The sequence below is a fragment of the Psammomys obesus genome, unplaced genomic scaffold (assembly GCF_907164565.1).
Source record: "Psammomys obesus unplaced genomic scaffold, mPsaObe1.curated_primary_1811, whole genome shotgun sequence".
Lineage (NCBI taxonomy): Eukaryota > Metazoa > Chordata > Mammalia > Rodentia > Muridae > Psammomys > Psammomys obesus.
This window is the reverse complement of record NW_026596353.1, coordinates 157,323-181,382: the sequence shown is the minus strand read 5'-3', so window position 1 is coordinate 181,382 and position 24,060 is coordinate 157,323. Positions and strand designations below refer to the sequence as shown.

Genomic DNA, 24,060 nt, shown 5'->3' with positions numbered 1-24,060 from the left:
CGTTTGCAGGGGCTGGGAATTCTAGGCAGATGTCACTCAGGGGCTTGCCTATCACTGCCAAATCAGAAAGTGTAAAGGGAAGCCCAGAAGGCTGGAGGTGTGAGTCAGTGATAGAGTGCGTCCTAGCATGCTCAGCGTCTAGTTTTAGCCATAGCACCCTCTCCTAAAGAAAGTCCGGAATTTAAAATCTGTTTTTAAAGGGTAGCACCTTTTATTTCTCTTTTTTTTCTGGTGCTGTTGAACTATGGGCCTCAAGCCTGCACTCTAGGCAAGCATTCTGCCAGTAAGCCACATTCCTAACTTACCCTTTTTGAGACAGTCTTGCTACATTGTTTAAGCTGGCCTTGAAATGTGGCCTCCTGCCTCAGCCTCCTCCATACCTGATGTTATACTACTGTGTCCAGCCCAGTAACACATTAAAAAAAAAATCACTGAGAGAGCTATGGGCTTGAACAGGCTGTATTCTTGACTCTAGGAAACAAGACTTTAACTTAGAGATGTTTCAGTCTATGGAATAAGATCTTCACCACCCCTGCTTCATGCCCCACCCTGAACCTTCCAAGCCCTGCTCCCATCCATAGGCTGAACATGCTTATGGTACCTTGACACTGCCAGGTAAGGCACTGGGAAATAAACCTACCTGGCTCTGGCTGGGTAGGCATTCTGAACCCATGAGGTCTTTTCTGGTCCAGTGTGGGTCAACTTGCAGCCACCTCAAATCAATGTACTCCACAGCCCTGTGTACTTCACATAGGTAAGCAAGTCCTCCAAGCCCCAAGGACTTGGTTCTGAAGGCCAGCCCAGACTGCCTTCAGCATCTAGTAAATGTCCAGAGTGTACAAACAGGAAACAAGCCACCTTTTAATTAAGGACACATACTTCACCAAAATGAAACAAGAAAATGCAAAAGAAAGAAACACAAAGGCCCCCCAATATTAGTCTTATAAAAAAAACAAAAAGAACATATTGATAAACTTAAGGCACACCCTGGTTCCTTCCCAACTGACAGGAAGGACAACTTGGGATGAGAAGGAAGGAGGTTTGGGATCAGGGTGGAACCAAAAGCAGTATAGGAGGTGAGCTCCTATTCTTCTGAGGCTCCTTAACAGCTAAGAAATTGTAGTCTCGGTTTGGGCTGGGGAAGGAGGCCTGCCTGCATCTAGAGGAGCTACTCTTACTGCTGCTGGGCCTCTAAGGCACAGGCTGGCACTGAGTGCTGCTCTCTAGGCATAAGGTTAGGAACAGTGCTCAAAGGGGGCTCCCTCTGACTCATAAAGTGAGGTAGGGAAGAGGGTAAAAGAAAACAAGCCATTTCAAAATATCCCTTGGGGGTTAAAAAAAAATAAAAAAGAGGTACTGTGATATCCGTCTTTGCATGTAAAGATCCAGAGGGTAGCAGGTGTGGGTCCACTTGAGACCGATCTGGCAAGCACCTCAGGAATCAGAAATACACTTTATCAGGCATTGGCCTGGGCCACAAATTCTGTAGTTACTGGAGCAGAGTTATATAGAATGAGTATCAGAAATGTGGCCTCCAGAGAAAGCCCAAAGCCTAACCCCAGTCCTCACCCTTCCACCACCAGCATCAGCACCTTCAAGTCCATTGGCCACAGCACTGGTCCCTGTGAACACTGCGGTAGAACAAAGCACCTTTGGCTCTCCCAGCTGCAAGGTTAGCCCTTGAAGCTGCTCCCAGAAACACTGGTGGTTTGGGGCAGGGCCATCTGCTGCAAACTTGGTGCCTAGTTCTGGCTGGGATGGCTGTCGGGACCTGTGCGTGCTGCCTGAACCCTTAAAGAAAAGAGAGATGGCATATCAAGATGCAGGAGGACTGGGTGCCTCCCAGGAGAGGGCTACAACTTTAGTTGGGAGAGACTGGCTTTCAGTCTTGGAGCAGAGTCAGGTGTCTGTCCCAGGGAGGGAGTCCTTTATGGCTCAGGAGGGGCCTGGGCGGAGGCAGGCAGGCTGAATTTAAGGCATTTGGCCCCTGAAGAAGAGTGCTTCTCTGTTGGTACACTATTCCAGCCTGTACACCAGCTGCTTCTTGGGCCTTTGCTGGACACAATCTTTCCTAACAGGGCCCAGGCCCTGGCTGTTTATAGTGGGCCTCTGGGATCTAGTTCAGTTGGTCGTACCCCAGTTTCTTTTTGTACAAACAGAAGTGCTGGGTGAGGAAGACAACATCAAAGAAGATGGTGAAGACGCCAAGTCCGAACTTGGTTGGGTCTCCGAAGATCAACATCCACTGGTCTGTCAATAGCCAGAGGGGATAGAATCTGTTTTTAGGCTAGTAGCTCCTAAGGCTGGATGTGGCAGGGTGGGGATGGGAGATGTGAGGACTCCCCCCCCCCACACCCATTTGCCCAGGAAACAGCACAACCTAGGGGTTCCCGGGAAGGCCCTCCCTCCTGTGCTTTCACTCGCTGGGTAGAGGTGGCTTTGACAGACTCACCATTATTGTAAGACTGCAGGAACATCTGGAGGAGGCTAAAGCTGCCCCCTGTGAAGTCCAGAAGCACACCGCCAATGCTCCAGCCCTCAGTGCTTTTGTAGTAAAAGTTCATGTAGGCCTGGGGATAGACAGATGGAAGGCTGTGGGAGGCCAGACATAGCACACATGCCTTGTGGCTGCTGCTCTAAAGGAGATCTGCTGATTCTTCCCGCTCAGGCACTAGGCTCTGAGCTCCAAAGAACACCGTGCTCTCCGGGCTTTGAGCGGTAGCTGGGGACACAGTACACATGCAGGGCAAGTGAAGCACCCTCTCCCCTCTCCTCCGCCGCCGCTGGACTCCAGTGGCTGAGGATGGGGCAAGGCTGCCTGGTTCTCAACCTCTTAAGAGTAGACGCAGCCCTCTCTAATTTTTTTTGTTTGTTTACTTTTTAAACTGGCATCCCTACATAACCCAGGCTTGAACTCAAGCTCCTTCTGCCTCAGCTTCCCAGAGACTCCAAGTATTAGGATTATAGGTGTGCCACTGTGTCTCACTGGGATTCTGATTCTTCACAGCTCCAGTGATTCTGTCCCTAATCTCAGCCTGGACTCCATAAACTTGTGGAATGTGGCTGGAAGCTAGATTTTGGTGTGGAATCAGCTCTGGCACTGGGGCTACTGTGGAAAAGCTACTGAGTCCTTTAGTTCTGCCACCTGTAAAGTGGCCCAGCTGCCACCTCTGACCTGCCATGCTACCTGGTCTCCTAGACATTCCCCTTTTCTTGCTGCTCCAGCCTTAAATTCTTCCTCCAAACCCACAGTGCCATCTGAGCATCTCTGGCTGGCACTATCTCCTTTCCTACTATCCAGCAGAGATCTTGGCCTTTTTGGTGGTTTTCTGGTTCTACTCCTGACCTTTCTCATTCTATCCCATACTTGCTGTTCCTCCTCTAGTACCAGGTAATTCCAAATGTCTCCCATGGATGTTCCTGTATCAGTTTCCCAGACTTAAGCCTTACCACATGTGGGGTGCCCAGAGCCTGGGCTCTCTATGCAAATTCCCTGGGACCTGGGCCTAGCTCCATAGTTTCTACATTTTCCACATTGCTCAGCAGCCAGGTCTCCTCTGCAGGCTGCCAGGACCTGACAGTACTCTCTACTGTCTCCAAAATTCAGACTCTACTTCTGCCTCCAGCCAATGCTGAAGCTCTAGCCCAAGGGACATACGACTTTTAACACTGAAACTTCTCAATTGGGGAAGAGTTCAAGGTGGCCTAGAATTCATGTAGGGATGCCATTTCTTTACACCAGGCTTTAGCTTGAGGCCATTATGCTCGCCAAGGAGGACATGTATGAGTCTAGGCCCCAGGACCAAGACTGGACTATAAAGACTGGGCAAGGGAGTATGCTGAGGGACCTCCTGGGAGAACATCTCTACAAAGGAGAAGGCCACAGCAGTCAGCTCCCTTCTCTGTCTGGTCTGCTCTGATTCCCCTGCCACTGGTCCTTAAGGATGGCTATTGTGGTAGGCGGGCAAGAGAGAAATCCAGTGTTATCAGGAAAGACATGTAAGTCTGGCTGCAGGAAGGAGCAGGCAGTGGTTCCTATTGGCTTCCTGCCACTCTGGGCTCACCAGCTTCTACTACAGCTTTCTACCCTGTCTCCTTAGCTTGGTGAAAGCTGCCCTGTGGGGGGCAGGGCCTCTCACATTACCAGCCATATGGAAATAGAGGAAGACTCTGGAGTACCTGTGGAAAATACTTGATCAGCGTGATGATGAGCTTGATGTAGGAGAAGCAGAAGAGGAACTGCAGCCACGTGGTGACACCGACTGCAGCCATGATCATGGTGACTAAGACAAAGAGCCATGCAAGGACCAGGAATCCAACAGAGGGCCATGACACATGCTGGTTGCCTCGCTGAGGACGAGATGGGTGAAGTTTGTAGATTGCTTCAGGGTTTCAGGAAGGGATGGCTTTGGACAGGGGTACAGGATGGGTGGGAGGGGAGGGTTGGAGGCAGAAGCCTGGTCTTAGTATAACCTGTGTAAAGAAGGGGCCAAGAGCACTAGAGTATGTCTGCACAAGGCCAAGGTAGGAGACCAAATCCAGAGATCATTGGGCCTATGTGGGTAGTGAGTGAATCAAACCAGGGCTGGGATGAGGTGTGGAGTCCCTAACACTAGCCCCACTTTTTTACAGTCAAGTTCTCCTGCTCCATCCACGTTGACTCCTCCACCCACTGCTGACCAAGTTTCAGCTTCCCAGAGTTGGATACCTCAGAGCTCATTTGGAGGGAGCAAGCAGTGCAGGGGTTGGAGGCCCAATACCTCACCTAGCCCTGCTGCCAGCTCATTCCATTACCTGTGAAACCTGGGGACCCTAGAATCTCTCCTCACCCCAGCTTTTCTCTAGACATGGTCCCAAAGTGAGGCCCCTTCAGCGTCACAGTAAAGGTGTAAGAAAACCAAGCTTCATGAGAGTCCCACAGCCCCCACTCATCTTAGGGCATTAGGAGGGTGGTGGTGAAACACTGGGGTACGCCTATGAAACACTGGGACTTCTAAAAGGCGCCCTTGTACCATGCTGCAACCACAGAGGGCTTTTTAGTGAATCTGATTTCAGCTGAATCCAGGTTCCCCCTGACCTCCCAGGAGTTGACTCCCCACTGGTACCCCTAACCCAGGCCATTCCCATCTGCTCATATTTTTCCTCACTCCATGCTTAATGACCTTCCCTTCCCCTAAAAGAAGCCTCACTCACCCTTGGCCCATAAACACCATTTTCTTGACACATTCCCTCAGTTAAGCAAGGCACAGGACAGGAAAGGCCTTGGTGGAGGTTGGCTTAGATCGCCAGGCCTCATTGCTTACCTCATATAGGCAGCACTGCAGGGTGAGAATCAGGGTGAGGGCGACTGCATGTAAGCTGAAGAAGACATCATTACTGTTGACAGGGTTCACGCCGTTGGGGTGCTCGAGGAGAAACTGCTCCTGTTGGGACGTGAGGAGAAGCTGAGAGGTGAAGAGAAGCAGAGTTGTCCAGGGGCTAGGGTGGGCTGTAGGGAGTGGGCAGCGCTGTACCTGGATATAGGGCACCCATAAAAGGCCGATGTTGAAAACGCTGTAGGCCACGAAGCCTGTCAAGTTCAGAGCTAAGAAGTCAAAGCTGAGACCAACAACACTGCAGAGGGGCAGAGGGGAACAAAGTAGGGCAGGGTGAGGCAGGGAAGCCCTGGGATGGGAGGGGCATAGCTCCTAGCACATGGGAATGGAGGCCCAAGCATCATCCTTCCAGGTCTCTCCATTTCCATAGCAGGTACCATTCAACTGGCTCTTCTCCCCTCCCATACTCCAGAGGCTTCTCCTGGAGGCCTCTAGGGGAGAGACAGAACCCATTTCCTTGGCTCACTGCTTAGCAGTCTCCTCTGAGACCTGAGACCCAGGTGAGCTATGTTCTTGGCCCCAGGTCTACTTTTACTTGGTCAAGTCACAGCTGATGTCCAGCCTTTCAGGGCCAAGGAGCTTCAGGGCAGACTTTCCCTTACTCAGCTTAGCTGAGAAGCTCTTATGTCATTGTTCCCATAAGGAAGGGCTGAACGGGGCAACGAACCAGATATCTAGCACGGGAAATCTAACCCTACTGCAGACAGAAGTATAGAGGGGTGTCTTCCTGCAGCCCATCATGGGCCTGCAGGGACAGCTCTAAGCTGCGCAGTTACCTTTTCCGCCTCCAGTTCTGGATCACCTGTGGGTAGAAGGAGATGGACCAGGCCATGAAGTAGATCCAGCCAATCACCTGGTTTATGATGCTAATGATTCTGCTGTGTATCACCAGGAACCGAATCCTGGGGCTAGAGAGGAGTGTGGGGTCAGGATGCATTTGGCGAAGGTTTTGGAGGAAGCCCTCTTGCACATCTGTGCATAGCTACCCTTCCCACTATATAAGGCCACATGGGTGGGGGTAGATACCAGCCTACCAGGTCTGGTTGGAATTATTTCTGTGCAGATAAACAGTCACTTGTCCAACATTTTGAGAAGTCACTTCGAAAGAGGCGTTTTTCTCTCCACGAGGCACTATAACCTGTTAGGAAGACTGAATTTGATCTGTGGCCATGTACAATTAATTATAGGGTTTGGCTCTAGGCTGGGAACTAGGAAAAGGGGAGGGACACATCATTCAATTTTTTTTAACGTTTGCAATTTATTTATTTATTTATCTATTTATTTATTTATTTATTTTATTACAGTTTATTCACTTTGTATCCCAGCTGTAGCCCCTCCTCCATCCCCTCCCACTCTCCCTCCCTCTTCTTCTCCTATGCCCCTCCCCCAGTCCAATGATAGGGGAGGTCCTGCTCCCCTTCTATCTGACCATAGTCTATCAAGTCTCATCAGGACTGGTTTCTTTGTCTTCCTCTGTGGACTGGAAAGGCTGTTCCCCCCTCAGATAGAGGTGACCCAAGAGCCAGCCCATCAGTTCATGTCAGAGACGGTCCCTGGTTCTATTATTGGGGAACCCACTTGGATACTGAATTGCCTTGGGCTACTTCTGTGCAGGGGTTCTCCGTTATATCCATGCATGGTCCTTGGTTGGAGTATCAGTCTCAGAAAAGACCCCTGTGCCCAGATTTTTTGGTTCTGTTGCTCTCCTTATGGAGCTCCTGTCCTCTCCAGGTCTTTCTGTCTCCCCTCTTCTTTCATAAGATTCCCTGCACTCTGCCCAAAGTTTGGCTATAAGTCTCAGCATATGCTTTGACACCGTGCTGGGTGGAGTCTTTCAGAGGCCTTCTGTGGTAGGCTCCTGTCCTGTTCCCTGTTTTCTCCCTCTTCTGGTGGGACTCATCATTCCTGGTTCTGCTTTCTGAGAACTTACTAACCATGTACAAGAAGCACTGCCAGCCAGCCTAAGCCCCACTCTGCCACGTTTCCACCTGGCTTCCTGGCAGAACAGCAGGCTGCTCCTTGGCTCTCCCTGGATAACTACCAAAGGAGTGTAGGAAAGCTTTTTCCCTTCATTAGCCACCTCACTATACTCATCTGTACATGGGATCACACCAGTGCCTACCTCATAGGGCTGCTCGGAATGATGTGATGTCCCCAACACCTACAGTACAGAGATGGGCACATGGTGGGCCTGGGAGCTCTCATGATGGAACTATGAGAGCAGTATTATTGCTGTTTCCATTATGGTGGTGCTCGGTGAGACTTATAATTTTTTGGTTCTGTTGCTTAAGCTCTGCCTCAACTGCCTAACAACAAAGCAGAAGAGGTGCGAACACAAGATGCTCTTGTGGTTATTCCTGCTTGATATTTAACAAAAGCTTTGTTCCTGGGATTTGGGCTTGGAGCCTGCTTGTGCTATCTGATTTTTTCCGTCATCTTCCTGCCACACTGAAATCCCCTCAGAGAAGCAGGGAGGTGGACAGCATCTTTATGGAACCAAACTGTCCCACTTTACCCATGACATTCTAGGTCCTACCCTCAACCTATGCTGTAAGTGCCAAATGGGTGTGGCTCATTAAAAAAATAGTGGTTTCTTTCTCTAGCCCCCTCTCTAATTTTCTAAGACAAAGTCCTGCTATGCAGCTCTGGTTGGCCTGCAACTTTGTAGCCCCAGCTGACCTCAGATTCACAGAAATCCCCTTGCCTCAGTCTCCTGAGTGTTGGAATTTATAGGCACAAGCTGCCACATCTGGACGCTCCACCCCACTGTTGCCTTCTATGACCCCTCCCCCACTCCACTAGACTTTGAGATCATCCTGCTTTCAGCTACCAAGGGATGGAGTGTCAGACTAGCAAGGCATCTTACTGAAGACTTCGGAGGCCCTGCCAGGTCAGTGTGAACCATTGTATACTTGCTGCTATTGCTTTTAAACCCCAGAGTATGGTCCAGGAGACGTGATGAACCCTGTGCCTACAAATGAAGAAAACACTGGCTGACCCAAGGCTTCTATGATGAACTCTTAGACCACACGGCTCCTAGGTTCTAACCACTGGCTTCTTATATCACAGGTACAGGACAAGAATGGTTAGCTCTAGACAGGGAAGGGCAGTCAAACAGGAGCCTGAGAAGGTGAGTTCAGGTGTTCATAATGATCATGGTCCACAAATGCTCTGGCTTTGACTCCCACTGCTAATTAAATAGAAAGCTTGCCCTGTAGTATATATTCAGAGAAGAACACCCCTCACAGCTGGATGGAGTGTCTACAGACTACACACACCAACCTCCATTCTGCTCCCCTCCAGTCTCTTGACCCTGAGGATAACAACTGGCCTGACAGCAGTTTTTGTATTTTACATTTAAGGAACCTTCCAGCCCATTTTTTTGTGTTGTGCTTCTTTTGCCTGATGTTTTTGACTTTTGTTTATTTTTACAAGTGGAGACCTTTACTTAGACATCCACACCTAGACAAGTTTAACTGATGTCTGTTCCTCTGAGAGTCTACACGTGGTCTTCAGATCAAGCAAAGCTTAGAGGCCTTGCACCAGACCTGCTGTTAGGCCAGTGTCTTTCATCGTACTACATAGTACTACTACATCGTACTACAGCCCTCAAGCCCGGTGTGTGTGTGTGTGTGTGTGTGTGTGTGTTACGAGTGCACATGTTGGTGCCAGGGATTGAACCTAAAGCCTCATGTATGCTAGGTAAACACTTTACATTGAGAACCTCCTCATTTCCTACAATGTTCTCTCTCTCTCTCTCTCTCTCTCTCTCTCTCTCTCTCTCTCTCCCTGGTTTATTCGAGACAGGGTTTCTCTGTGCTGTCCCGGAACTCTCTTTGTAGACTAGGCTGGCCTTGAACTCACAAAAATTCGCCTGCCCATTTCCCGGGATTAAAGGAGTATGCCAGCACACCTGGCTTCCTAAAATGTTTTAAAGCAAGGCTGATCCTTTCTATCCATGGATGTTCAGAGCCTTGAAATATCTTTAGAACTTCTCCACTCTCAGAACCACCTTTGCTCTAGGCTTCTTTTTTGCACCCAACTATACACCACACCTTATTGTTATTAATCACGGTTAGGCTGTAGGATTGACCCCTGAAGCTATTCATCTGATTGGATGAAAGCTTCCAAACTACACCACAGAAAATGCTCATCCTCAGAGACAGCAACAAAGCCCAAACCACTTTCCAGGATGATGGTACGGGGCAGCCTAGGTGACTTGTTTCCATAAGCTTTAAAATAAAGTGTTCTGTCGTCTAGCATCATCTTAAGTGTTTGTAAAGGTCTGTTACTCACTTCATCAGGAAGTTCCAGAATAGTAAGATTTTTTGAACGAAATGTGATTTCAAAAGTGATCACCAAGGTTGCATTTAATGGATGCCTGTGGAGGATAAGAGCCTGGTTACTGTTGGGAAGTTGGACCCTGTAAGACATCAAACAAGCCTCTGGATTTCACCCCAGGCCTTCATTTCTCTAGAAATCAGGACTAGGAAGAGCAATGTGCTCAGACTACACACATCCAACCTCCAGGTCAAGAAATGAGCATTTCCAACACCCCAGAAGCCCTGTTCTGCTCCCCTCGTCTCCTGACCCTGAGGATAACCACTGGTCAGGCAGCATGGAGTCGCTGTTTTTATATTTTATACACAAATGATCTGACAGCACAGAGTTTTTCTGTGTTGGGATTCTTTTCAATAGTATTATGTCTTACTTCCATTTATTTCTATAAGAGAATATCTTTACCTAGATATCTACCCTTAAACTGGAGTGGTAAGAGGTGAAGTCCTGTTCCTGCTCTATCAGGAGTCTAGATGTCCTTCTGGGCAGGGTGAGGACCCACGAAGGTGGAATTTTGGCTGTGAATAAGGGGGGCAAGTAGAGGGGACAGGCCTATGGCTCTCTGCCTCAGTGGGAAAGGCTCCTTTGGTAAGGTCAGGTGTGAGCAGGACGTTGTGCAAAGGTCAGCAGGGAAGGAATGAGACGAGGCTCTTTGGGAGCAGCCATGGGAGCCTCAAATGTAGGAAGCCATTTAAGGATTGCAGAGAGGGGAGAGGAGGAGGAGTCCTATAACCTGGATAGCTTACATGATGTAGGTATAAAGGATAGAGCCAGAGGCCTGGGGACCAAAGCTTGGTTTGAGCTCAGGCTTTACAGGACATGTGAGGAGTAAAGGACACCAGGTCAGCTGGGAGCTGGAGGCATGGTAGGGCAGTGAAGGTCATGGTAATAGAGGAGAACCTTCTGGTAGAGGGTGAACCCCCCTAAACCATCAGGTGTCAGCAAGTAAGACTCTTGGACAAAGGCCAAGTGTGGGCAGGGACATGTGGGACGGTCACTTTTGCTTTGATAAGTGACCTCGGCAGTGCTGTGCTGGTTGGCATCTCAGCTCCTTGCCCCTTCCTCTTTAGGACTCTGTTCAAATGTTTATTCCTGGGAAGGGTTTTGAAGTCTGGCATCACCTGTGACCACCTGAGGACTCTTCTCAATAGAGGAAACAGCTCATATTTTTAGGAAAAAGTGTCTTCCTCCAAGTGGAAACAAGGACTCTGAGTGTGTGTTTGACTCTGGGTCTCTGCTCTGCACTCATGGGCTTAAACTACTCTTTTTTTATGTTCCACACCAAAGAGGTAAGAGCATCACACTTGAAGTGCATGCAGATTGAGCCAGAGGTCAGTTCTAAGTGGGGCTGAGGACAGAATTGGGTCTGAGAACTTACCCAAGGGTGATGCTGACATTGGCTGAACTGCCATTTTCCAGCTTCACCGTGGAAGGAACGGTGAGACTAACAGTTGACTCTGGAAAGAACCAAGTTAATGACATGAGACACCAGGTCAGAGAGCTCAGCTCACAAGGAGACATGGACAGCAGGGCCTGCCATGTGAACCCATGAGCCCCTGACTCACTGACAGTACTGCTTCCTAGGTCTTCTTCCAGACTTACATCATGCCTGCCCGTTTGTGCATCAGGGCCAGACTGCCACAGGCTAGAGCAGGAAGTGCTGAACTTCCCCCTTCTTCTGCTTTGTGGACAATCTGAGCTCCCCAGAAATAGTTTGGAAACTACGCAGCCCAAAAGTTATATATATATATATGAAATTCAAAGCAACATCTGTGATTGTAAAGGGGAGAGTCATTACCTACCTCTGCAGATGAGCAGCAAAGTATCACCTCTGAAAGACTGATCTGGTATCATTCTTACATTCAGAGATGGGCACATAGCCTGGCCAACATGTTTCTAAAGAACCTTCTGGGCTTTCCTGCAGACTCAGCTCAACTCATGCATGGTCCTTTCCTGAGACTGTCTATCTGCTGGATCTAGAGGAGAGTGGCGAGGGCCATATACTTCTCATTATCAGGGCTTGCTTCTTGGCATTAAGGTGCTAACTCAGGGGAAGGGGGACAAACAGGCCACCAGGGTGAGGGAGGAAGCAGGTTTGGGTCTTAGAAAACCATTTTAGGGTGAGAGGTAGATTAGGAGTGCAGCTGAAAGGTAGAGCACACGAGCAGCAGGCACAAGGCCCTCAATCCAATCTCCAGCATGGAAAAAAGAGGAAGATCAGTTTGGGAGATCAAATGCCCCAGCACACTGTGGTCACAGGGCACAGCTGGCTGCTTCCTTGAGTGATTCCTGTATTCTCTGGGCACCTCCCTTGCCACTATGCCATCCCCAAATGTGCTCAAAGCTTTAGGCATGTCTGCCCATCTCATCTCCCCTGTGTCACAGACTTCAAGGATATGCACATCCTAGAAGTCACAATCAGGGATCCAGTCTAGGAGCGGAAGATGGCTCTCATAGGGGTAGAGGCTTCACACCTCTACCCAGAGCCCTCCACAGCAAGGATGAAGAACTGGATTGGAAGGAACTTCTGTGCCTCCTCCAACCTCAACTGCTTTCTCTCTTCTACCTGTAGTTTTTATTCTTCTGCCTTGACACTTCCTGCGAGAGTCACCTCATCTCCCAAGGTGCTCACTAGCTTGAAAGTCACAGTTCTAGGCCAACCTCTCCCACATCTGAGCTGCTTTATCCAGCTTAGGCCCCTTGTGTAAACGCAGATGTTGGCTGTCCCCAAGGTCCACGTATTTCAGATGTGACCCTTCATAATACACAGTCTCTTATCCCCTCACTGGATGGATTCTTTGGGGTAGACTGGTCCCTGTAGCCTCACGGTCTGGAGGCTGCTATGCCAACTCAGTCCTGCCTGCTATCCTAACTCCATCCAGCCTGCTATCCTACTCTGTCCTGCCCACTCTGCCCATTATGCTATCAATCTGAGGCTTTGTTCTGGGCTTGCCCAGCTAGCGGAGTACAGGGCTTTCTATTCCTGTCTATTAAATTTATTTACAGCTCAGGACTACAGCAGATAAGTTAAGTCCCAGAGCAATAGAGCACACACACACACACAGACACACACACACACACACACACACACACACACAGGTGTGTGTGTGTAAGACATTTAAAGGGATGTCAGGGAGTTATACTTTCCAGTCTTTGCATATTAAAGTGGGAAGGTGGGAGCTTTCAAAGAACCAGATCAGAGAGTATTTAAATCCTCCTCACTCAGTACTGCAGAAAACACTAGTGCTCCAGCAAATGAGATCATAGTCTCTAAAGTCACAGTTCCTTACTGGCTTTGACACTTCTTAGCTTTGTAAACCCACAGGAAGGTATTTTAGGGGTAAGCCTACACCTGTACGACCTCACCTGTTAAATGGATGGAATAGGACCTATCTCACAGATAAAATGCAGAACGGTTAGCAGCATGCTTTCTACTGTTTACCTGGCCTCACTGCTAAATAGTTCTACTACTGTTATTACTTTACAGCTAATTGCAGGGTATTTTTAGCCTGAGATAGGAGGCAGCTGGAAAGCTGTATCAGATCCTAGGAAAGTGTATTTTTAAGTGTTGAGTAGGAGCTTCTATATGTCTTATCAGAATTTCCAGATGAGCTGTGGCAAGATCACCTTGTTTAGTGTAGAGCAAATTATCAATCTCCTCTCAGTCTTGTTCTTTTTTTCTTTTCTTTCGAGACAGGGTTTCTCTGTGTAGCCTTGGCTGTTCTGGAACTCGTAGACCAGGCTGGCCTCCTGGTCTACAGAGATCTGCCTGCCTCTTCCTCCCAAGTGCTGAGATTAAAGGCATGCACCACCACTGCCTGGCCCATCTCATTCTTTCATCCAGACTAGAGACTGAATGCAGGTCCTCGTACAAGTGATCTACACTGGCCAGAATGGAGCCACTGCTTTTATATTTTATACACAAATGATCTGACAGCACAGAGGCTTTTTTTTTTTTTTTTTTTGCAATGATATTATGCTTAACTTTCATTTATTTCTATAAGAGAATGCCCTTACTCCATCTTCACCCCTTCTTATGCTTTTACTTTTTAACATTGAGACAGGGTCTCATTAAGTTGCTCAAGCAGCTTTCAATCTATTTTGTCCTATAGGCCTTAAACTTGTAATCCTCCTTCCTCAGTCTCCCAAGCAGCCAGGATTACAGATCTAAGCCACTACTGCTGGCTGGTACCACTTGGCACCCTATCTTATCCCAGCCATTGTTGCTGGCACTTTTTTTCTTCTCTTTCTTTTCTTCTTCTTTTTTCTTCTTCTGCTTTTTTTCAGTTTTTTTTTTTTCCCCTGCTTTTTTGTCAACTCTGCCTGGAATACATGCCACTACTAATCTTCCTCTCTCAGCTTCCAGAGTGCTATAGTACTACAGGTATACCACCATTTCTGGTATTCTCTTACTTAACCCTTCACTTTATTATCACAATAAATAGGCAATGGGCATTTTCAGTCTTATTTTAAGTCAAGGACACTCCCTCCGAGAGGAAAGGAGCCTTGTCCACATAGCCAGAACTAACTGAATAAGGCTCATGGGTTCAAAGCCCAGGTTGTTACCATTAGGCTGCACTGTCACAGACTCCACTCAGAGTCAGAAATGACAAACTCTGGAGGCCTTCTGTTCATCTGTTGTCCTTGATGCTGATGCCCCTAACAGAGGAGAAAAGTCTGGCAGAATGAGGCTGGGCTCCAAATCCAACTCCAGGTTCTCAGTTTTACAGCAGCTTCCATTGCTGCCTTCATAGATACGGTCAGAAGAAGAGGCAAATTGGAGCAGGCCCTCCTCCAGTCCTAGCTTTATCTGTGAAGCTCTCTACCTGGCCCGAGTCTCAGTTTACCCTCTGTGTAACTGGAGTACTAGCAGGATTTGCCATTATCTCCTGTGTAGAATCCTGTGCCCATGCACACATGCACACACACTCACTTCCTAGACTGACTCGGTAGGTCTGATGTGTGGCATGGCATCCCTCTGGAGAGAGGTGGCGTGACCAGGCCTCATCGTCTGAGGCCTTTCTTTCTTCCTTCCTTCTCTTTCTTTCAGATATTACTTCTCCATTAGGTGTGACTGCAAAGGAACATGACTGATATTTACCAAAACTGGATAAGCTGGTCAGAGGACCAATTCCCTGGCCATCAGGAGGGGAGACAACCACAATGGTGTAGCCAGTGTGTGCAGGGAACACATGTAGGATTTCTAGTGTTTGCCCCTCGTTTGCTGGAAATTGTTAGTCATTTGCTTTGGGCCTGGGCACTGTGAATACTAAACAAAGCTATTCACAGAAGAAACTCCACAAATGTGTTGGGTATTGCAGGAATTGCTAGGATGACAACAGCATTTGAAGGACCGGGTCCTCTGACAAGGATGTGTAAACTCCACTAGTGTGCATTCTGTGTGGCTTGGGATGCTGTAACCAGTTCTCCAAGCAAAAGTCAGGGCCAGGTAGACTTCCCTTATGCCTGTGCCCGGAGAACCAGGTACTGGCCTCCCTAGTGGCTCTTCGGACCATACCCTCTCTGCAAGTTCAGAGTGTAGAAGCACAAACTGTTTTTGTTTTTTTAAACAGATACTATCTTAGCTTGGTGAGGCTTGAGATCAGTCATCCAGTCTGATTAAAAAAAAAAACAAAAACAAAAAAACAAACCACTGTTATCTCTACTAATACAGAGAAGGCAAAAGGGACCCCAGGGTAAAAGGCCAATCATGTTTGGGACCATCTGGCTTTTTGTAAGGTGGCCTGGACAGCACCAAATTTTTGGTGACAAAGAGGTTACTCCTTGAAGTCTGGTTCTTGAAAATAAAAAACAAAACAAAACAAAGCATTTTTACATTAACTAAATAGCACAAGAAGAAAATTACTTCCCTAACAAAATTAAAACCCACCACAATATGCCTAGATATGAAAAGCTCAATGAGACAACATATTATAAATATAATAAAGGCATTAAATAAAAAAGGTTACTCTTTCCACTGTTTCCCTTTTCACAAAGCTGAGAAGCCACTTTCAAACTCACCACATTTCTCTATGAACTTCAAGAGGAAAAGGGTCAAAATAAGCAGCCAATTCCTCATCATGTTCTTTGACTTCTCAGAACTAGGAGGAAAAAACATCAATTGAGAGGCATGTCAGCGTTGGATTAGCTCAGCTCTTGGTGGACAACATGCTACCTGAGCCATGTAGTGGGACAGTTCATAAAGGGCTTCTCCTTCACACCTCTGACCTCACAACCTTGGCACCACACCTCTGGGAAGGAGACCCAGAGAGGACTTCTCTTTGTTTCATGGGCAAAGCCTCTCAGAGCGGCTAAGTGGGTTGTGTAAAGTCCTACTCTGAGGAAGTGAGCACACACCTGTACTTTCCCCTCAACTGCTCTCTGCAACTCAGTTAACAGAAAAAAAAAAATGGAGTTTCACTGGCAGACTGTTCTCTAGTTACAGTGAAGCAGATATAAACTGTGAAATTCAAACACCATGTTAGCAAAAAAATCCCCAGTGCTAAAGGCTAAGACATCTTGAAGGAGAAGCCCAGAACAGATGGAAAAGGAGCTGACAAGGTGACCACAATGCTAAAAAGATAACACTGGTTCACCACACAACTAGGCCTGTAAAAAGTTACAAGACAAGTTACAAAGCACGTGCCATGCCCATCTTCTGTGGTGTGTGTGTGTGTGTTTAACCATCTTCCGGGCCTCACTTTCAAGATGCCTCTACCATCTCTACTCCAGAGCAACCTGGAATCAGAGATTTCCTGTGGCAGCTGCTTCCCTTTGTCAGGTATCAGAGGTAGCTTTGTTCAATAACCTGGTACTTCCTCAAGGGATAGCACAGACTGGACAAGCAATATGTCCCCCAGACATGGGCTGTTCAGGTCCTAGGCTTCCCATTTATTTGCTGTATGATTTTGGAATACTTCTTAACCTATGCTCCCAATGGAGAAACAGGGATGGTGGTAACTACACCACAGAATTAAAGTGAGATGAAACGTGGGGCATGCATTCTCAAAAGGGGCTAAAATAGGCTCTTGGCATCTGAAAAATATCTGTAATAATTGTTTGTGGCTCTCCCAAAGGCCATAATACAAAAAAATAGATCTTATCAGCTGCATTAAAATTTTAAGGAGGTGGACGGATCAGATAACAAAGTTGAGAAACAATGATGTAATGTTATTACTATCCCAGCAAGCTCTCACAAAGCATGGCTATTTGCCCCAATACAACTGAAAAGGCAGGATCCAGGTGTCCTTTGGGGGAATCAACAGGAGCTTCTGGAACGGTCCTATATTAGCATCTAGCTCCCCCAGCCCCAAAGCTACCTGCACATTCCCAAACCAGATTCAGGCGGCACCAAAGGAGGCAAGCACGGGGTTCCAACTGCTCTGGAACAGTGCCGCCAACACCGGTTGGCAGCCAGTACCAGTGCTTTTGCTCACCCACACCCTGGCCCTTCAACCTCGGGCGTGCTGGCCAGGGTCGGGGCCGGAGGCTAGAGACCCAGGCGCTGGTGAAGGAGGCTAGGTTCGCGGTAGGCTGCCCTCTGAGGTGCCGGGCTAGTCTCTGCTGGGGTGGGTGCTGTCCTACAGGTTTTGGGGAGGCTGCCTCATGGCGATGGTTCTCACCTGACAGCCTCTCGGGCTTGGAGGACCGACTTCACCGAAAGCTGCACTCGGCCGCCAGACGCCACTTAGGAACGTAGAGGACCTTTCGGGCTCCGCTGACTATGTGTGAGGGCGGGGCCAGTTGTCACCTGACCTGAGCCACCGGGAGCTCCGCGCAAGGAGCTCTGGAAGTCGTAGTTTTCACAAGCCGATAACGCTGGGTGGGCTTGAGGAACGGGCAGAAGGGCGCAGGAGCCTTGGCATGGAGGGGCTCGGATGGGAGGGGAGGTCTCGTCACTTGTAGGGGCAGCAGGGCTCTCGAGCCTCTGTCGTCGCTGAAGCTCCGTGCTCCTTGGTGAAGATCCTGGGACACGCGGCGCTGTCCCGGAACCCCAGCCCAACAGTCCCGCCTCTTGTCACCTCTCCACCTATCGCCGGAGGCCGCCGCAAGGCGTGCGCGACTCCCCGACCAATGGGGAGGAGCGGCCCCGCGCTGTGCGCGGCGCAAAGCTGTCAGGGAAGCCCGCCCTCGCTGGCCGCGGCGCGGAGACTTCCCCAGCGCGCGGTCCCAGCTGTCAGCGCTGCCATGGCTGCGCGGCCCGTCACTCTCGGCATCGACCTGGGCACCACGTCCGTGAAGGCCGCCCTGTTGGAGGCTGCACCCGGCCACCCCTCCGGGTTCGTGGTGCTGGCGAGCTGCGCGCGGGCTGCGAGGGCGGAGACCGCGAGCGTGGCGGCCGGGCCGCAGGTGAGGCAGCCCTGGCGTCGCCGCCCCGCGAAGAAGTAGCCCCGACTGTCCAGCCTGTCCGATCTCCGCCTGCTGCCCTTTCCTCCGGGCTCCCCGCCTGTGCAGCTCAGGCCTAGCCGTTAGATTTTTGCCCAGGGAGCTTTCCCGCGTGCTGGCACAGATCTTCCCATTCTCAGCCTTCCCTGGGGCCCCTGCCCAGGGCGCTGGATCCATCTCCTCTCTGCTCATCACTCTCTGTACTTTGACCTGAGAGGACTCGCTATCGCGCTTGCTGCTCGTGGCTCACCTTTGCCCTGTGTCCTCAAGTTCAGGCATCATTCCCCGCGGCCTCCCCTCCTCCCCCGTTAGGCAGCTTGTGCTCTGAAATCAGATATAGGATTAGGCTTAAAGTGAACTGAAAAAATTCACCTAGTTACTCACAGAGGTCCACCCCCAACCTAGAGTCTCTGTAGGAAAGTTGTCAGAGCAGGGGGAAAGGCACTGAGATAAGTTGATTAAAAATTTAAAAAGAGCCCGGGGTGGGTGGGGAGTGGCGGCACACGCCTGTAATCCCAGCACTCAGGGAGGCAGAGGCAGGCAGACCTCTGTGAGTTCAAGGCTAGCCTGGTCTTCAAAGCAAGTACAGGACAGCCAAGGCTACACAGAGAAACCCTGTTTCGAAAGAAACAAAACAAACCCAAAAAGAATCATATGGATAATTATACACTACAACCACTGGCCTTTGAAAACCATAACATAGAAAAATAGACATTCAGGATCGCTCAGTAGGTAAAAGGAATTGCTGAGCAAGCCTGGTGACTTGAATTCTATCTTCAGAACCCACTGACTTCTGAAAAGTTGCCCCTTAACTGCCACATGTGCCTCCACTACAAGTGTCTTCGAAGGCGCTTGCACGCACATGTATATGCACATATGTATATATGTACACACATACATACATACATTTATACACACATATATACATACACTTTGTACACACACACACGTCTTTAAAAATATCCTATGAATTACAGACTGTGGATTCTGTTGGGAAATGATGTAAGTAGGCTCAGAATAAACATCAAGCCTCAGATTCTGCTCCTGTTAGTTTCCTGAAAAGGGCCAGTGTATAATCAGTGATCTTACAGAAATTAATGTCAAGGCGACAGTGCAAACCCTTATATTTTTTCTTGGCTTCAACTTGTTCCCTGACTAGAACTGGGTGGCTTCTAAGGCTTCCTCCAGAAACTTGGATTGCATGCAGCACCTGGTACTTGAGCTTCGGGTCTCAAACACACTTGCCAAGGTCTGTATTCAGTTCTTGGTGGTTCAGAACACACTTTGCTGGGACATGTTTAAGAAGATGAAGATTGCAGGAACACTTCTAATTTTCCTGGAGGCCTTCATATTTAATTTGGTTGGGGCCTCGGGACATTTTAGAGTGATTATTTGACTTCATGGATTATGACCTGGAGAAATTCCCTCTCATCCTAGGGGATTGAGGAGCCACAGTGGGTTCAGGCACTGCCCTTTTTTTTTGTGAAATTGAGCATCCTCCCCTGTTATGAGATAGCGTCTTGCTGGCCTCAAACTTGGACTTCCTGACTTAGCCTCCAGGTGCTGAGATTGCAGGTGTGTTCTACCCCATGCAGCTAAATTCCAGGGTTTTCAGGGAAACTCTGCCTCAGTTGTTTGTCATCTCTGCCTCAGTCTCCTTAGTTGAGGGGTGATGGGTGAGGGTCTGAGTAAGTTGCTAAGAACCTTTTTCAAGTCTGAAGTTCCAGGGCTGGATCTGGGTGTAGACCCACTGATGTTTTGAACCAAGAAAGAGTAGCAACAATGGCTTTTCTGTTACAGCATGGGTGTGCCCATTGCCCCACAACTGCCCCATCACACTCAACCCTAAAGTGAACTGCTGAACACAGCCTGCTTGTCTTTACTCCCAGCTGGCTCATTTTCCTCCTCCATGGTTTCCACCCAAACAACTCACTCACCCTGGACCCATTTTAAACAGAGGCCTCTCTGTCCTGAGTTGTACCATCTGATGGCTATTTGGGGACTTTGACGTTTATTTATTTATTTTTAATTCTTTTATTTTATTCATTTTATAGCCTGATCATAGCCCCTCCCTCCTCTCCCCACAGCCCCATCCTGACACTCCTTCCCCATTCCCCCATACCCTTATTTTCAGAGAAGGGGAGGCCCCCCCAGTGGGTACCAACTCACCCTGGTATATCAAGTCTCAGCAGGACTAAGGGCCAGGCCAGGCAGCCCAGCTATGTGAAGGGATCCAAAGGCAGGCATCAGGGACAGCCTGCATTCTAATTTTAGGGGACCCACAGGAAGACCAAGCTGCACATCTGCTACATTGTATAGGGGTCTAGGTCCAGCCTTTTGGTTGGTGGGTCAGTTTCTGTGAGCCCCCATGGGCCCAGATTAGTTGACTCTGTAGGGCTTCTTGTGGTGGCCTGATCTCTCTGGCTTCCTCAATCTTTTCCCCAACTTTTTCACATGACTCCCTGAGCTCTGCCTATTGTTTGGCTGTGGGTCTCTGCATCAGTTTCCATCAGCTGCTGGATGAAGCCTCTCAGAAGACAGTTATGCTGGGATCCTGTCTGCAAGCATAGCAGAGTATCACTAATAGTGTGAGGGGTTGGCTCTCTCCCATGGGTGGGTCTCTAGTTGGACCAGTCATTGGTTAGCCCTTTTCTCCATCTCTGTTCCATCTTTATCCCTGCACATCTTGTAGGCAGGACAAATTTTGGGTTGAAGGTTTTGTGGGTGGGTTGGTGTACCCCCTTCCACTGGAAGTCCCGCCTGGCTTCAGGAGGTGGCCTATTCAGGCGTCATCTGCTGGTAGAAGGCTCAGCTAGGGTCACCCATATTTGGGGACTTGGAAACTACCACTGTCTTAACAGAAATGAAAGACACAAATGTGGACTACACATGTAGTTTTCATTTTTTGAGTAGCTATTTAAAAAGAAGTAAAAGGAATTGGTAAAACTGACTTAAATAAAATCTTATTTATTTATTTATTTATTTATTATTTTTGAGGCAGAGTCCCACTGTGTAGACCTGGCTGCTTAGGAACTTGCCGTGTAACAAAAAATTACATGCTTCCAGCGTCTGAGTGCTGGGATAAAATTAATTTTCATTCTGTATTATAATTAACCTAATGTATGTAAAATATCATTTTAACATGCAACAATAGAGGTGTATTAAGGAGACATTCATATTAACTCTGAACCAGTGTGTGTGCATACGGAGTCTAGAGGCCACTCTTGCACTGTGATCCTCAGCCCTCAGGTTTTATTCCTGCCCCACCCGCATCCCTTTTTAAAGTGTCTCTCGCTGGCCTGCAGCTTGACAAACGGGCTGGCTGGTCCACAAGCCCCAGGCGTCTGTCTATTTCTGCCTTCCTAATGCAAGTACATGTCACAGCACCAGATTTTTTAAAGACGAGGCTTCCAGGGTTAAACTCAGGTCCACGTACTTGTGAGGCAAGCCCTTGACTGACAGTTCTGTCTTCCCATCCTCAGATGTTACATACATATGAAACATTTCCATTCAGACTGGACACATGTGCTTAATGGTTGCTACCTTGGACTGTGTCCTGAGTAAACACCCCCTCTACTTTCTGGTTTTATCTTTGCCCCATCTTTCTTTGTCTGTGGAGATCCTCACAGCCATGTGCCTCCTCAGTCTCTTTTACTGCTGTTCTTTGGCTGGCACACTGACAGGTTCCTTGCTGGGTGTGGGGCTGCCTGCTCAGCTCAGCTCTGTGCTCTATCCACTCCTTCACCAGCTCAACCTCACCTGGCTCCCTTCTTTGCTCTTCCTTTGTGTTGACTTTTTAGGCCAAGCACTGTCTCAGCCAAGGTTCAGTTTGTTCTCAGGACGGTAGGTTCATTCACTCCCTGGAGGAAGCCCAAAGACTCAGCCTCCCTGTTTCCTCCAGCTTGTAAGCTTTCCACAGCAGAGAATGGCATTCATTTTTGAGTTACGCTTTCCTTTCTCTTCTCTGAACTTTCCATGCACCTTCCTAGTTGTTGATGACTTCTTTATTTTGTATTTGATGTGATTTCTGTGTGCCCAAATACCTTATTTTAGATGAGATCAAAATACATTCTCAATTTATGAAACTTAGAACCCTAGCTCTTGTTTGTTTGTTTGTTTTGTTTGAGATACAGTTTCTTTGTGTAGCTCTGGCTGTCCTGGACTTTGTAGACCAGGCTGGCCTTGATCAGAACCCTAGTTCTTAAAAATGGATTTATTTCGTCATGTGTGTTTGTGTTTGTAGTGTCTGAAAAGGACGGAAGAGGGTATTGGATCCTGTGGAACTGGAGTTACTGGCAGTTTGTAAGCCACTTGATGTGAGTGTTGGGAACTGAACTGGGTTCTCTGGTAAAGTAGCAAGTCCGTCCTCTTTTTTTTTTTTTTTTTTGGAGACAGGGTTTCTGTGTGTAGCCCTGGCTGTCCTGGTACTCAATCTGTAGACCATGGTGACCATGAACTCAGAGATCCGCCTGCCTCTGCCTCCTGAGTGCTGGGATTACAGGTCTGCACCACCACTGCCCAACTGTTTTCATGATTTTCATCAGGTTTGACCTAAATATTTCCAGACTAATTTAATTTTTGACTTTTTGGTGGTTATTGTGCTGGGAATCTAGAGCCTTGAGCATGCTGGGTAAGCACTCTCCTGGCCCCAGAGGAATTATTATTTCTCCTTCTTTTTTAGACTTTTAAAAAACATTTATTTATTTATTTTTACTTTATGTGTATTGGTGTTTTGCCTGCACGTATGTCAGTGTGAGGTCCAGAGATCCTGGAGTTACAGACAGCTGTGAGGAGGAGAGGTAGTTGTGACCCCCGATGTGGGGGTACTGCCCAATGTGGATTCTGCGAATTCAACTAGATCTTCTGCAAGTGCTGTGCATGCTTTTAATGGTTATAGTGTGTGTGTGTGTGTGTGTGTGTGTGTGTGTGTGTGTATGGTGGATGTGCATGTAGAGGCCAGAGGTGAATTTGTCCACTTAACTTTTTGAGATAAGTTTTGAGATAAGGTCTTTCACTGAGCCTGGAGATTGCCAGGCAACCTCAGAGATTCTGTTGTCCTTGCTTCATCAGCACTAGGATTACAGGTATATGCTGCTGTGCTCAGCTTTTCTATGAGGGTGCTTGGGTTCAAAATCAAGTCCTCATGTAGCTTGACAGTTACTTTCTTGACTGAGTTATCTCTCTAGCCTCAAAATTTGCTTTATTTTTATTTATTATTTACTCATCTATTTTTTTAAAAAATGAAATCTCGCTATGAGACTATGGCCCATTCTCAGGCTAGTTCCAAACTCTAGGGCTCAAGCATTCTTCCTGCTAGGGCTTATCTGAGAGTACTTTATTCCTTTGGAGTTTTATTATGTTTTGTTTTTGAGACAGGGCCTCACTGTGTAGTCCTAGCTGCTCTGGAACTCTCTATGTAGACAGATCAGGATAATCTTGAACTCACAGAGGTCTGCCTGCCTCTGCCTCCCAAGTTCTGGGATTGAAGGAAGCTCCCTGCTCCTCTGTATCCAGTCTCTCTTCACCCAGACACATGGCTCTCTCCATTCTTCTTAGATGTGTCAACACTGGGCTGGATGTGAGCCTCACCTTCCAGCTTTGGGCTGCTGAGCCTGGAAGGGGTATCATTGCACGGGAATTGAGAGCCAGCCCTGGCAACAGGCAAGATCGCTCCCCCACTCCCCGCCATGTCCCCCCCAACCAGCCTACAAAGGCACGAGACCTGCCTTTCGTCCCAGCTGAAATCTCACCTCCGGCTCAGGAAGACTGCGGAATATGTGGATTTCTCTTCCTGCATGGGCTTCCCTTCCTTGGTGATTCATTTCCATCCTTCGAATTCATTTGAGTTCCAGAGAGACTCATCTTAGTAGCTAATTTCTGCTTTTCCCCTTATCACCTTTTCTCCACATTCCCTCTCCTTCCTTCCTTCCTTCCTTCCTTCCTTCCTTCCTTCCTTCCTTCC

At 48.3% G+C, this 24,060-nt stretch overlaps 2 protein-coding genes across 4 annotated transcripts in view; one reads left to right on the top strand and one right to left on the bottom strand.

The window, feature by feature from the left end:
- Nucleotides 1–841: 841 nt before the first annotated feature.
- Nucleotides 842–17,651, bottom strand: Ctns (cystinosin, lysosomal cystine transporter). 2 transcript variants are annotated; one of them, XM_055597300.1, is made up of 12 exons: nucleotides 17,336–17,651; nucleotides 15,735–15,814; nucleotides 11,092–11,170; nucleotides 9,672–9,756; nucleotides 6,410–6,513; nucleotides 6,152–6,283; nucleotides 5,514–5,613; nucleotides 5,304–5,423; nucleotides 4,180–4,350; nucleotides 2,453–2,570; nucleotides 2,136–2,250; nucleotides 1,667–1,791 (listed from the first exon to the last, which is right to left on the bottom strand). In XM_055597300.1, exons 2-12 carry the CDS (start codon nucleotides 15,793–15,795, stop codon nucleotides 1,743–1,745), a joined length of 1,134 nt encoding a protein of 377 aa, XP_055453275.1. In that variant the 5' UTR covers nucleotides 15,796–15,814; nucleotides 17,336–17,651; the 3' UTR covers nucleotides 1,667–1,742. The 2 variants fall into 2 exon arrangements, with proteins under 2 accessions (XP_055453274.1, XP_055453275.1); XM_055597299.1 differs by lacking the exon at nucleotides 2,136–2,250 and having other exon boundaries at nucleotides 842–1,791.
- A 54-nt stretch (nucleotides 17,652–17,705) lies between these two features.
- Shpk (sedoheptulokinase) overlaps nucleotides 17,706–24,060 on the top strand; it is a 26,052-nt gene continuing 19,697 nt past the window's right edge. The window contains exon 1 of one of the 2 annotated variants that reach the window (XM_055597297.1): nucleotides 17,706–18,062. In XM_055597297.1, coding sequence (XP_055453272.1) covers nucleotides 17,787–18,062 — 276 coding nt within the window. In that variant the 5' untranslated portion in view covers nucleotides 17,706–17,786. The remainder of the gene's footprint in view (nucleotides 18,063–24,060) is intronic. The other variant, XM_055597296.1, reaches the window with a different exon arrangement.

Coding starts and splice junctions, on each gene's coding strand:
- Ctns (XM_055597299.1), bottom strand. CDS start 15,795: ATGATGAGGAATTGGCTGCTTATTTTGACCCTTTTCCTCTTGAAGTTC. Junction 11,171..15,734: donor GAAGTTCATAGAGAAATGTG/GTGAGTTTGAAA, acceptor GGTTCTTTCCAG/AGTCAACTGTTAGTCTCACC. Junction 6,284..6,409: donor AATAATTCCAACCAGACCTG/GTAGGCTGGTAT, acceptor ACTCCTCTCTAG/CCCCAGGATTCGGTTCCTGG.